Source organism: Oncorhynchus masou, chromosome 13 (assembly GCF_036934945.1).
Source record: "Oncorhynchus masou masou isolate Uvic2021 chromosome 13, UVic_Omas_1.1, whole genome shotgun sequence".
Lineage (NCBI taxonomy): Eukaryota > Metazoa > Chordata > Actinopteri > Salmoniformes > Salmonidae > Oncorhynchus > Oncorhynchus masou.
Window position 1 is genome coordinate 29,614,577 of NC_088224.1, and position 13,815 is coordinate 29,628,391.

General features: G+C 41.1%; 1 protein-coding gene across 1 annotated transcript; it reads left to right on the top strand.

Moving 5' to 3' along the window:
* Positions 1–257: 257 nt before the first annotated feature.
* Positions 258–12,161, top strand: LOC135552063 (terminal nucleotidyltransferase 5A-like). The gene is made up of 2 exons (XM_064983440.1): positions 258–735; positions 10,290–12,161. Exons 1-2 carry the CDS (start codon positions 580–582, stop codon positions 11,319–11,321), a joined length of 1,188 nt encoding a protein of 395 aa, XP_064839512.1. The 5' UTR covers positions 258–579; the 3' UTR covers positions 11,322–12,161.
* Positions 12,162–13,815: the final 1,654 nt, after the last annotated feature.

The following is a 13,815-nucleotide window of genomic DNA, read 5'->3' on the forward strand; positions in this document are numbered from 1 at the left end:
GTCTATTACATGTCTACTCACTCTACAGAACAGAAGATGTGTTTAGACAATAGACCGTGTAAATAGCCCTCTAATGCGTATACTAAATGTGACTGAAGTATCCAATGACAGCAACAGGCTGGTCTCTGCTGACGCAAGGGAAGTGGGTATGTGCGCATGGCCGCTTGTCGTCTTCTGTGTCTTGAGGTAGGTCTTCATAAACCTGCCGAACAGCCAATCAGGACGTTTATGTTAATCCCATTTTTTTTAAACCCGTCAAAATGCCTCTAGCTGGATTACAGCTAGAAGTGTTTCACAGCGCAGGAGAATTTTGGAGATGCCACACAGTTCAGTTTACGGGTCTATGATTTGCATGTGCAGAACTCTCTCGGATCTTCAGCCTAGATTGTTTAGAAACTTCTGTTCTAAGTGAATCTGAGAAGCGCAACAGGAGCGATTTTGTTTGACTTCTTGTCGATTTCAAATTTCATTCCAACTTCAAAAGAAACACTTATTTTGGCAATTGCTTTGGTACTGTCCATAATAGCCTACATCAACTAAACTACCAAAGAATTGACTACTTTTCCAAATCCCATCGTCATGTCCTCCGGGGATGAGTCGGAGCAGAGTCGGCGGTTCTGTGTGTTGTCTTGGGAGCAGGTGCAGAGGTTGGACTCTATTCTCGGAGAGAGCGTCCCTATTCACGGACGCGGAAACTTCCCGACGCTCTCTGTACAGCCTCGGCAGATAGTGCAGGTGAGATAACGGCTTTGGTCTGGGGAGTTCTGGAGCGCATGCAGCCCGATATTGGGAAACGATACCTTTGTCTAGCCAAACTCATCTCATATGGCTGTTATTTTACATTATTTTAAATAGTTCAATATTTATCAAATTCAGTCTGATCATGAAGTGCTTTAGTGAATGAATAGCCAACTCAGGAATGTGCATGAAATGTATTTTTTTAAACGCACGAACTATTGCACACTTTTACTCAGGTAGGCTACACATGCACACTCATAGTACATTGAAGTCGAATTTGATAGGTAGGCTAAGAAAAGTGTAAGGAAAGCATTGTATTTTGGGAGCATTCCAATGAAAACCATGTCATCTTTGTGTAATATCATAATCTAGACCAGTCTCATTTCTCAGCACTGTGGCTGAGGACAAAAAACTCCAATATTCTTCAATATCAGGTCAGATAACATCTGTGAATATGATTATTTGCCAGTGGTGTTGACATGCTCATATACTGAATTTTTGCAATAGCCTACTCAAGGTATTGGAAATATACTGGGGTGCCTTGGTAGCCTACATTTGAATATCCACCCATTGCAGTGAATCATGACTTATGAATCCTCTTGAGTGACAGTAATGTTATTTACATTCACTTCCACAGACAGGAGGAGATCTCAAGGAGCAGATGATCTAATGACTTAACTGACATTTTCCACTTTCTCATTCCAATGCTTCTGCCACCAGAAATGTCATTGGTCAAGGAAACCATACAACTTGTACACAGGGAGAGACAGTAAAGTACATTGAATTATAATTGGCGGAGTACAGAGACTTTGAGAATGTAAAAGATTCCTCTCCAGTCTCTTTCATTGATGAAACAAATGCTTGTGATCTGTAGACCTATGTGAAGGATGTATGCTCTATCCATGCTGTTCATCAGAGAAAGGCCCCTGGCTGTGGGCTCTGGCTGGCCATGCAGATCCATACCATTGGCAGTAAGCATTAGTGCATATCTCCAGTAACATGTTCCCTTCCTTTCTCCCCTACCTGGAAAACCAACTTATCTAACCCAGGGCCTAAATAAGAAATGTCTTCATACATCCAGAAATGTGTTCTTCCAGGTGTTCCACAGGGCTCTCAATAGGGGCCTGTTCACTGAAACGCTGTCATCTAGATAACATCTGTTTATTGTCCGGCTCCATATTGTTGTGTGTGTGTCTGTGTGTGTCTGTGTGTGTCCGTGTGTGTCCGTGTGTGTCCGTCTGTGTGTGTCCGTGTGTGTCTGTGTGTGTCTGTGTGTGTCCGTGTGTGTCCGTGTGTGTCCGTGTGTGTCTGTGTGTGTCTGAGCAGTGGGAGGTGTCAAAGAAAAGTCTCACTGTTGGTGATTTAGTGCACACGAGAAGTCTCACACTTCATTTAGGGCAGTGGATTGTGGGTAGATAAGCCAACATTGGGTTGACAGCTCTGAGGAACTATACAATAGGCCTACACACACACACACGCACACACACACACACACACACACACACACACACACACACACACACACACACACACACACACACACACACACACAAACCACAGGGGGCTGGTGACAGTTTTTTTTTGAGTATGAGTATTTTGTAATTGGGGAGGACAGATTTGTGGTAATGGTTGGTGCAGAAGGTGGAATGGTATCAAATGCATCAAACAAATGGTTTCCATTTGCTCCGTTTTCGGACATTATTATGAGCCGCAGCCTCCTGTGACACACACACTAGCCAGTAGGCCTACCCAGTGGTGTTATACAGCTGAGATTACATATCCAGACATTGAATGTGTTTTAGTGTGTCAGATCAGATATTACTTCATGTTAACAGTAGGGTGGTAGAGGTAGAGCTAGGGGGCTAACCTGTTTTACTTGGCTTGGCCACCCAAGCAAAGGGAACACACTTTTTCCAGGTTTGCTCGAATCTAATTCAGGGTGTAGATTCTAGAATAGAGTAGAATACAATAGAGACTGACTGAGTGCACAGTAGGGCAAAGCCTGAGTAAGATCTGGTTTCGTTTTTGTTTGTTGTTTCTTCATCCCTGCTCTTGTTTCACCATTGTGAGCTTACTGGAAGTGAGCTCTACTTTCCTGGGTGGCGGCGATGGCTTCCATTTCTGGGGCAGGATGGGGAAACTGGATTAGTTAGTCAGGCACTCGAGTAACAGGGGCCTTAGAGGGTCAGAACTCTTGACAAGGTTGACATGGTATGTGTAGATCCTAAACACTCACATACTCACACACCACAATACTAGCCCAGTCACCTGGTTCTGTTGTGGGCCCTGCCAGGTTGTAAACCAACTCCTCTGTCGGTCTATTGTTGGTGAGACTCAACGACATGATGACACCACACGTCTCCACAGATAGAGTAACAGGAAAGGAACATATTTTGGGCTTACACTACAGTGTATAGCTCTGTTAGTCTTCTACATATAGGCGTGTGCATTCCTGTTGCTGGCTTTCAAGGAGGCCATTGCGGGGAAATGCCAGCTGAACTCAACATTCTCTCTCTCGATGAGGTAGAATATTTTTTTTTAATTTAACTAGGCAAGACAGTTAATAATAAATTCTTATTTACAATGACTGTATCACCAGTCTAGTTTTATTAATGAGTACTGTATCACCAGTCTAGTGTTATTAATGAGTACTGTATCACCAGTCTAGTTTTATTAATGAGTACTGTATCACCAGGCTAGTGTTATTAATGAGTACTGTATCACCAGTCTAGTTTTATGATAATAAATGCCATATCACCAGTCTAGTGTTATTAATGAGTACTGTATCACCAGGCTAGTGTTATTAATGACTACTGTATCACCAGTCTAGTTTTATTAATGAGTACTGTATCACCAGTCTAGTGTTATTAATGACTACTGTATCACCAGTCTAGTTATATTAATGAGTACTGTATCACCAGTCTAGTGTTATTAATGAGTACTGTATCACCAGGCTAGTTTTATGATAATAAATGCATTATCATCAGTCTAGTGTTATTAATGAGTACTGTATCACCAGGCTAGTTTTATGATAATAAATGCATTATCATCAGTCTAGTTTTATGGTAATAAATACTGTATCACCAGTCTAGTGTTATTAATGAGTACTGTATCACCAGTCTAGTGTTATTAATGAGTACTGTATCACCAGTCTAGTTTTATTAATGAGTACTGTATCACCAGTCTAGTTTTATTAATGAGTACTGTATCACCAGTCTAGTTTTATTAATTATTACTGTACCACCAGTCTAGTGTTATTAATAAGTACTGTATCACCAGTCTAGTGTTATTAATGAGTACTGTATCACCAGGCTAGTGTTATTAATGAGTACTGTATCACCAGTCTAGTGTTATTAATGAGTACTGTATCACCAGTCTAGTGTTATTAATGAGTACTGTATCACCAGTCTAGTGTTATTAATGAGTACTGTATCACCAGTCTAGTGTTATTAATGAGTACTGTATCACCAGTCTAGTGTTATTAATGAGTACTGTATCACCAGGCTAGTTGTATTAATGAGTACTGTATCACCAGTCTAGTGTTATTAATGAGTACTGTATCACCAGGCTAGTTTTATGATAATAAATGCATTATCATCAGTCTAGTGTTATTAATGAGTACAGTATCACCAGGCTAGTTTTATGATAATAAATGCATTATCATCAGTCTAGTTTTATTAATGAGTACAGTATCACCAGTCTAGTTTTATTAATGAGTACTGTATCACCAGTCTAGTTGTATTAATGAGTACTGTATCACCAGGCTAGTTTTATTAATGAGTACTGTATCACCAGTCTAATTTTATTAATGAGTACTGTATCACCAGGCTAGTGTTATTAATGAGTACTGTATCACCAGTCTAGTGTTATTAATGACTACTGTATCACCAGTCTAGTGTTATTAAAGAGTACTGTATCACCAGTCTAGTGTTATTAATGAGTACTGTATCACCAGGCTAGTTGTATTAATGAGTACTGTATCACCAGTCTAGTGTTATTAATGAGTACAGTATCACCAGGCTAGTTTTATGATAATAAATGCATTGTCATCAGTATAGTGTTATTAATGAGTACAGTATCACCAGGCTAGTTTTATGATAATAAATGCATTATCATCAGTCTAGTTTTATTAATGAGTACAGTATCACCAGTCTAGTTTTATTAATGAGTACTGTATCACCAGTCTAGTTGTATTAATGAGTACTGTATCACCAGGCTAGTTTTATTAATGAGTACTGTATCACCAGTCTAATTTTATTAATGAGTACTGTATCACCAGGCTAGTTGTATTAATGAGTACTGTATCACCAGTCTAGTGTTATTAATGAGTACTGTATCACCAGGCTAGTTTTATTAATGAGTACTGTATCACCAGGCTAGTTTTATTAATGAGTACTGTATCACCAGGCTAGTTTTATTAATGAGTACTGTATCACCAGGCTAGTTTTATTAATGACTACTGTATCACCAGTCTAATTTTATTAATGAGTACTGTATCACCAGTCTAGTTTTATTAATGAGTACAGTATCACCAGTCTAGTTTAATTAATGAGTACTGTATCACCAGTCTAGTTTTATTAATGAGTACTGTATCACCAGGCTAGTTTTATTAATGAGTACTCTATCACCAGTCTAGTTTTATTAATGACTACTGTATCACCAGTCTAGTTTTATTAATGAGTACTGTATCACCAGTCTAGTGTTATTAATGAGTACTGTATCACCAGGCTAGTTATATTAATGAGTACTGTATCACCAGTCTAGTGTTATTAATGAGTACTGTATCACCAGGCTAGTTTTATGATAATAAATGCATTATCATCAGTCTAGTGTTATTAATGAGTACAGTATCACCAGGCTAGTTTTATGATAATAAATGCATTATCATCAGTCTAGTTTTATTAATGAGTACAGTATCACCAGTCTAGTTTAATTAATGAGTACTGTATCACCAGGCTAGTTTTATTAATGAGTACTGTATCACCAGTCTAGTTTTATTAATGACTACTGTATCACCAGTCTAGTTTTATTAATGAGTACTGTATCACCAGTCTAGTGTTATTAATGAGTACTGTATCCCCAGGCTAGTTATATTAATGAGTACTGTATCACCAGTCTAGTGTTATTAATGAGTACTGTATCACCAGGCTAGTTTTATGATAATAAATGCATTATCATCAGTCTAGTTTTATGGTAATAAATACTGTATCACCAGTCTAGTGTTATTAATGAGTACTGTATCACCAGTCTAGTGTTATTAATGAGTACTGTATCACCAGGCTAGTTGTATCAATGAGTACTGTATCACCAGTCTAGTGTTATTAATGTGTACTGTATCACCAGGCTAGTTTTATGATAATACATGCATTATCATCAGTCTAGTTTTATGGTAATAAATACTGTATCACCAGTCTAGTTTTATAAAGGAATGCTGGTTCAGGTGCCGTGACCACACACAGCAAGGCAACAAATTCACCTCTGAGGAAAACCCCATCATCTGTTCCTGCTAGCCTACTGACAGTACCCTGAGTATAGTATGACTGGGCTGGGCTGTCTCTGCTTGCCTTCAGGGCTGACTGGACCGGATGCCAGGGTCATAGACTACTGAACATCTCATTCATTTACTGATGCCATTTACTTGGCTTGGCTGGGTCTTTCTGTGACTCTCTGTCCAGGCCAGGCAGTACTCTAACTGGTGTCTAGGGGACCATGGGGTTTAGCTGGCTAATGGCTGTTTTTGACTCTGTTTTCCCACTAAAATAATAAAACACATTCAGGCTGCAGTCAGACTGAAGTTAAGTTCCAAATGGCAGCCTATACCCTATATAGTGCACTACGTAGGGAATAGGGTGCTATTTAGGAGACACACCGACTGAGGTAAATGGACTACTAGAGGAAACCCGACAGACTGGAGTAGGAATGCAAAGAGTCTGTACATAACGTGTCGCCAAGACATTGTCAACACCACACCGTCTGGTCAGTTTGTGGCTTTCTTTATACGTCTCTAGCTTCTCCTGGTCGACTTCGAGAGGAAGTGTCCCCCCTTAGCTCAACTTCACCCGGTGCTTGTTGCGTAACACGGGAATGGAATGGCTTGCTTTTGGAGAGGTAGAAGAAAGGGCGTTACTTCTTACTTTTGGAGACACTTTTGTGTTATAAGACATTATCAGTGGGTCGTACGTGCTTAATGTAAGTCTTACAAGTCATTATAACCATGTAATGCATTACACCTGGAGGCATTCAGTTTGACCTATTCCATTCAGTTAGACCTATTCCATTCAGTTAGACCTATTCCATTCAGTTAGACCTATTCCATTCAGTTAGACCTATTCTATTCAGTTAGACCTATTCCATTCAGTTAGACCTATTCCATTCAGTTAGACCTATTCCATTCAGTTAGACCTATTTCATTCAGTTAGACCTATTCCATTCAGTTAGACCTATTTCATTCAGTTAGACCTATTCCATTCAGTTAGACCTATTCCATTCAGTTAGACCTATTTCATTCAGTTAGACCTATTCCATTCAGTTAGACCTATTCCATTCAGGTTGACCTATTCCATTCAGTTAGACCTATTCCATTCAGGTTGACCTATTCCATTCAGTTAGACCTACTTGTTATTGGACGCAGTAACATATCACACAGCCCATATTAAGGACAATTATTTCCTCATTGTTTGTTTCAGGCTAGCAGTATGTATAACTATCTTAATGGTATCATCGTGGCTTGATACCTGATACCCAACCCTATGTTTGGTAAGGCGGTTATTACTGTTTATTTTCATGAATACTGCTTTTAGCTTAGTCAAACTTAATTCCAATATACGTACATATGCATATGGGTTCATTGAAGCATATATTCCAGTTTCTATGAATCATTGATTATTCCACGAGGACTCTGGGAAATGATTCATATATATTCTGGTGTTTGTTTCCACAGAAAGAAGGAAGAAGCCTTTAATATTCTGGATGTTTTTATTAGTGACCATCTGTCCGGAGGTCGGGTTACCAATGGAAACAGATTGCTTTGCTCACTGGAACACAGTATGGTTCCATAAACTGCTTTTATTGCTTACTCAATTCTCTGTTAATTCCGCCCCTTAAAAGGATTGGCTTTGAAACTCAACATTCATTATTTCTTAACCTTTCGTTTACGTTCTGAACCTTTTCCTCAATAGACCTTTTCATGGTGGTGTCATTTTTCATTGTGAGTACCACTACCCCTTCCCTTGGAACCCTGTCAGTAGCCATGGACCATATTACTATTCTTCAATCACACCACTGTGTGTTTCTGGGTCTGGGTAAAGGAGGCTACAATTAAAGGACAGGAGGCCGTAACCTAAATCCATGAATGGGGGATCTAGCTATGTTAAGTCAGACTCGGTAGGACACTCCTTTCCTGGCATGGTGGTGAAGCCAACAAAACCTCATTTCTCAGGAACAACTTTGTTTGCATGTGTGTTCCCGAAACAAATGTATAGGCTCCCCACTTGGCACAGACAATTCAACATCTATTCATTGAAATTACCTGGAAACAATATTGATTCAATCAGTGTGAATCAGGTGGCATTCCTATCTTTTTATTTACCTTCATTTAACTAGGCAAGTCAGTTAAGAACAAATTTCAGTTAAGAACTTATTTTTGATAACAGCCTAGGAGCAGTGGGTTAACTGCCTGTTCAGGGGCAGAACGACAGATTTGTTTGTAACTTGTCAGCCTGGGGATGTGAACTTGCAACCTTTCGGTAACTAGTCCAACGCACTAACCACTAGGCTACCCTGCCGCCCCATCTTGAACTGGTTAAAACCATATTTCATTGTGGGTGGTGACTGATACAGATATCCACTTTGTAATGAAATGGTGGCACTGTAGCAAAGTTGTGGACAACAACTGCATAAAATAGGCATTTTGATAGTAAAGAGAGTAGCTTATGTTGTTATGTCTATCTTATGCTTAAATGGTGAACTTGATCCGACCTGGAAATGGAAATAGATTGTATGTGGTTGTGTACATATACAGACTAGATACCAGATACCTGGTTAGATACTTGGATCAGTGTCTGGATAAAGATACCAAGTGTGTGTACTTGGTAACCCTGGTCAGGCCTGTTAAGTATTGTCCCCGTTTCTTGTTTTCCTCGTTGGAGTGTTGTGACAGTCAGTGTCCGCTGCCTTTAGCTTCCCTTAACTCCAGGATCCACCCCAGATGGTTCTGTTCTGTGACGCAATAAGCTCATGAACCATTTCTTTACCAAGTACAGTATGCTGTTTATATTACCAAATAGGGAAAATGTGTTTTCAGTATGGCGCAATCATACCAGAGTTTATAAGTTCACAAGCCAACCCCATTTGTCTAAGTCTCACAGATGTGTAATGTTTCTTTTCGATAACCTCCAGGTCAGCTGGGGTTCCTCCAGAAGTTAGAGACAAAAGACATGCACTGGCTTGCTGTGTTCCACAGAAAAATCTCAGATTTTCCATGCATTACAATCAGAGGCTGTATCTCTCTGCGTAAGGAAAAAGACAGACATCTTTGTCTTTTAAGAATGGCAATAGGAGTATATGAACAAATTAATAGGCTGTGCATTGCAAAAAAACATAAACTCTTCTCACAATCTTTTGATAGTAATGATTCCATTTGCTATTCCGTGTTGTTGCTTGTCATTATTTGGGTCGTTCCCACTAATTCAGTGCCTTTTTAGAAGTGTAACTTGATTTCACCTAATTGTAATATTCTGTCATAAAGTGCACATGTTCAACTTAATAAAAAACATGCTTTCCCATATTAAGAGTTCAAATTTAAAAAATACTATAGCAAACTGACAGGGTTGACAATTTCATCTTAAATCAGCCTTAAATCCCTCAAATGCTAAAACATTTCTAGCCCGTGTATCTATGGGTAACAGGTTTGACATGTTACCCTCGACCTGCTCAGTTTTTCACCACAAAACACTAGAAAAGGGGAGAAAAGAGTAGAACCAGTTGCTCTCTATTCTCATCCACACAACAAATTATTGGATGCTAGTATTTTATCTTTACTGTTATGAGCATACGCTGAAAGCAAGATTGAAATGTAAATATTACCGTTTTTTTTTAAAGTGTCAGTGACCATGAAAGCTACGTTTCAACTTGCAATGGCATGCATTTTTAGTGCATAGTTCTTTGAATGAATCACCCTAGATTGTATGGATATCTCTCTCTTAGATCACGAACATATCTCGGCCACAGATCACTCATAGATATCGCTCAGTTGTCAAACTCATTCCATGGAGGGCCATGTGTCTGCAGGTTTTCACTCCACCCTTGTACTTGATTGATCAGTTAAGGTCACTGATTAGTTAGGAACTCTCCTCACTTGGTTGTCTAGGTCTTAAAATTAAAAGGAAAAAAACAAAAACCATGGAATGAGTTTGACACCCCTGCTCTATCAGATCACTTGAAAGCAACAACAACAAAAATACGTATTTGATCGGAAAAGAAAATTGACAATAAAGTGTACGAATAATATCTCTCAGATCACTCACCCATGTGTCTCTCTCTCTTCTGTGCAGGTGGTTCGGGCGCGTCTGCAGGAGCGTGGTGTGGTGGTCCGCGATGTGAAGCTGAACGGTTCAGCAGCCAGCTATGTGCTCCACCAGGACACCGGCCTGGGCTACAAGGACCTGGACCTTATCTTTGGCCTGAACCTGACTGATGACAAGACCTTTCGTGTGGTCAAAGACGTGGTCCTGGACAGCCTGGTGGACTTCCTACCTCCGGGGCTCAGCCGTGTCTCGCCCATGACCCTCAAAGAGGCCTACGTCCAGAAGCTGGTGAAGGTGTGCAACGACACAGACCGCTGGAGCCTGATCTCCCTCTCCAACAACACGGGGAAGAACGTGGAGCTGAAGTTTGTGGACTCTCTGCGGAGGCAGTTTGAGTTCAGCGTGGACTCGTTCCAGATCGGTCTGGACTCACTGCTGCTGTTCGATCGCTGCTCGGAGACGGCCATGTCCATGTCTGAGAGCTTCCACCCAACCGTGGTCGGAGAGAGCATGTACGGGGACTTCCAGGAGGCCCTGGGACACCTTCGCACCAGGACCATAGCCACGCACAGCCCTGAGGAGATCCGGGGCGGAGGACTGCTGAAGTACTGCCACCTGCTAGTGCGGGGGTTTAAACCGGACTCAGAGGCTCATATGAAGCTGCTGCAACGCTACATGTGCTCTCGTTTCTTCATCGACTTCCCGGACATTGGCGAGCAGCAGCGTAAGCTGGAAGCGTATCTCCAGAACCACTTCAACGGCATGGAGGACAAGCGCTATGACTGCCTGGTGACGCTGCGGCATGTGGTGGACGAGAGCACCGTGTGCCTGATGGGCCATGAGCGCCGCCAGACGCTGGCACTGATCTCGGCGCTGGCGCTACGGGCCATGGCAGAGCAGAACGCCATCCCGGCCCTGGCTAATATCACCTGTTACTACCAGCCGGCGCCTTACGTCAGGGACGTCAACTTCAGTAACTACTACATAGCGCGGGTCCAGTCGCCCATGGGTAACTCTTATAGTAACTCTTACCACAGAACATGGCTTCCTTGCAGCTGAGTGATGTGGATCTGTGTAAGAGGACTGTGTTGTATGTTGTGTTTTTTAAGCTTCTAGTTTCTCTGTTTTAGTCTAAAATGGTACCCTATTCCCTATATAGTGCAGTACTTTACATGACCAGGAAACTATATGGGGAATAGGGTGCCATTTGAGACACACCTCTGTCTCATGGTAACGTGAGCTGAGCAGTTTGATAGAGTGCTTTGCTCAGTCCACCTGTAGCAAAATGGCTTCTTGTGGGAGACTTGAGGACAAAGTCCAGTGAGGACCAAAAAAAGGAAACATTTGTATTGAATTGTATCTTTTTGCCAAATCTTCAACTGCAACCATTCCCACTAAGTTATATCAATGAATACTGCTGTAAATCTGATTTGAGACGTTGTTATGATGTTTTGATAGCTTTTTTTTCTGAAGCGTTGGCTTCTTTGTTATATGTATGGTGAAGACTGGTGGTCTATTTTGATGTGTGGAAAACGGTTGAAATGTGATGGAATAACTTTTCAGCTTCCCAGTCGCGATGAGGGACTTTAAGTGTATTTGGATCCATAAAAGGAAACATAAGAAACCAGAAATCTGAATTCTGTTCTGACTGTGGTTTCAACTGATCTTTTCATTTGAAGATGTAAGGACCAAATAATACAATTTTTGTGTAGCGTGAAGAAAACAAAACAGACTTTTGTGATTCTAAGTGCCTGAAATACCAACCGACATCTTAAAGTAGTCTACTTTGTAAATTAAATAACTGTTTTTGGATCTTTTTCACCCAGGTTACAGTACATTCCTCGATCCAGGGTCAGGGTATTTCTTTTTCAAATAATAAAAAAAGATACAAAATGGAAACATTGGTGTTATCTCCTTCTTCCTCTATCTAAGTATCTAATAGGTTACAGATCGTCCCTTTCGAATGAGAAGACAGACACAGACATGCAGGGCAAGGGTCTGTCTCTGTACGGCTTAGCAGAGGCATTAAAGGTGCAATCTGCTAAATGTATAGCTGTTTAATTGTCATTTCAATTAATGGTATACCCACTGACATACCCCATCCCTCAGCTTAAAAGTATTTTAGGGTTGCTGTTTGTTGAAACACAAATTAGCTGTGGCTTTAAATCTGCTTAAGTCTCCTCTCTCTCCTACTGTATCATGCACTGTGGGCGTCCCTTCAATAGAAATATAATCTATTCTTTCCATTTCTATGATCTCATTAGTCTGACACCAAGGCCCACTTCCTTGTTCTGTTCTGTTCCCACCCCCTCAACGTTAACATGGGAAACTGAATCCCCTCTGCCCTCGTAGCCATCCATACATTAGTTACGCCTGCATGTCGTCCATAATGTCTCATGAGGGGTTTCCTGTATCATTGGAAAGAGGGGTGACAAGACATGGCTGTTGCCTGTCTTGTATGAGTTGTATTTTGTGTGTTTTGGCTGAGCAGGCAGCTAAGGGCCAGGCTGTCAGATTGAGAAGTTTGAGGTATTATCGTATTGCATTGCATGCCTTTTGGGGACTAGGCTCGTTTATCTTACAGGATTGTTATGCATTACCCCACGCTCGTCACTGAATACTCTTACCATGTCTCCCTGGTCCTACATCTGTTTGTTTTGTCTTGCCATTGGCCAGAAAGGAGTTGGCTATACAACACAAACAGATCTGGGAACAGGCTCAGGCTCTATTCAAGCCACAAGTTCAGTTTTACAGCATGATTTCAATTTAAAGACAATGCTCCGATATATCGGAGACTGCATTCACGTTAAACACGGCAAATGTCTGATCAATCGGAAATGACCGTACATTTCTATCGCGGAGTCTGTAACGCTTCAGCCCTAGTCTTTCTCTGAACTTTGACCCTGGTGTGTTCTGCATGTCTGAGCCCTGGGGATTTGCAACATCAGGCAGTGGAGTGTAGAACAGACAACCCTGATAGAAATTGAACACAGGGAATTTGGCCTGTTATTATAACAGTTAACTGAGAAAAACACCGCAAGTGACAAATTAGTTCTTTATAAAAGTTCATTTGAGAGGAAAAGAGTCTGTCATTGGGATGAAAATGTGAGGAGGAAACTCTCCATCTCTGGAATAGAGCTGTCAGAGCTGTTGGTTCGTTTATCCCGTACAGAGAAGGCAGGAGAAAGAGAACATGGAGACAAGTAGGAAAACCTTGGAGCTTTCCCCTGGAAGAAACACACACACACTCCTGCACTGAGACACTGACACACGGGTTGTCTTCGTCTCACTGCTTTTTTAACAAACTAACCATTTCTTTCTGTGCTTGATACACCAGACTTCATGACTCACCCACAGAGCTGGGTGTGTGTGTGTGTACATTAGTATTGGTATTTTATTAGGATCTATTATAGGGCTGGAATAAAAAGGGTGCACTATATAGTGCTTTTGGAACTTTTGGGATGTCATTTGGGACATAGCCAGAGTCCCCAGTAGTCTTGAACATCTCTACCTCAGCAGGAACAGCTTCTGCTCATCTCCTCCTGTCTTCTGT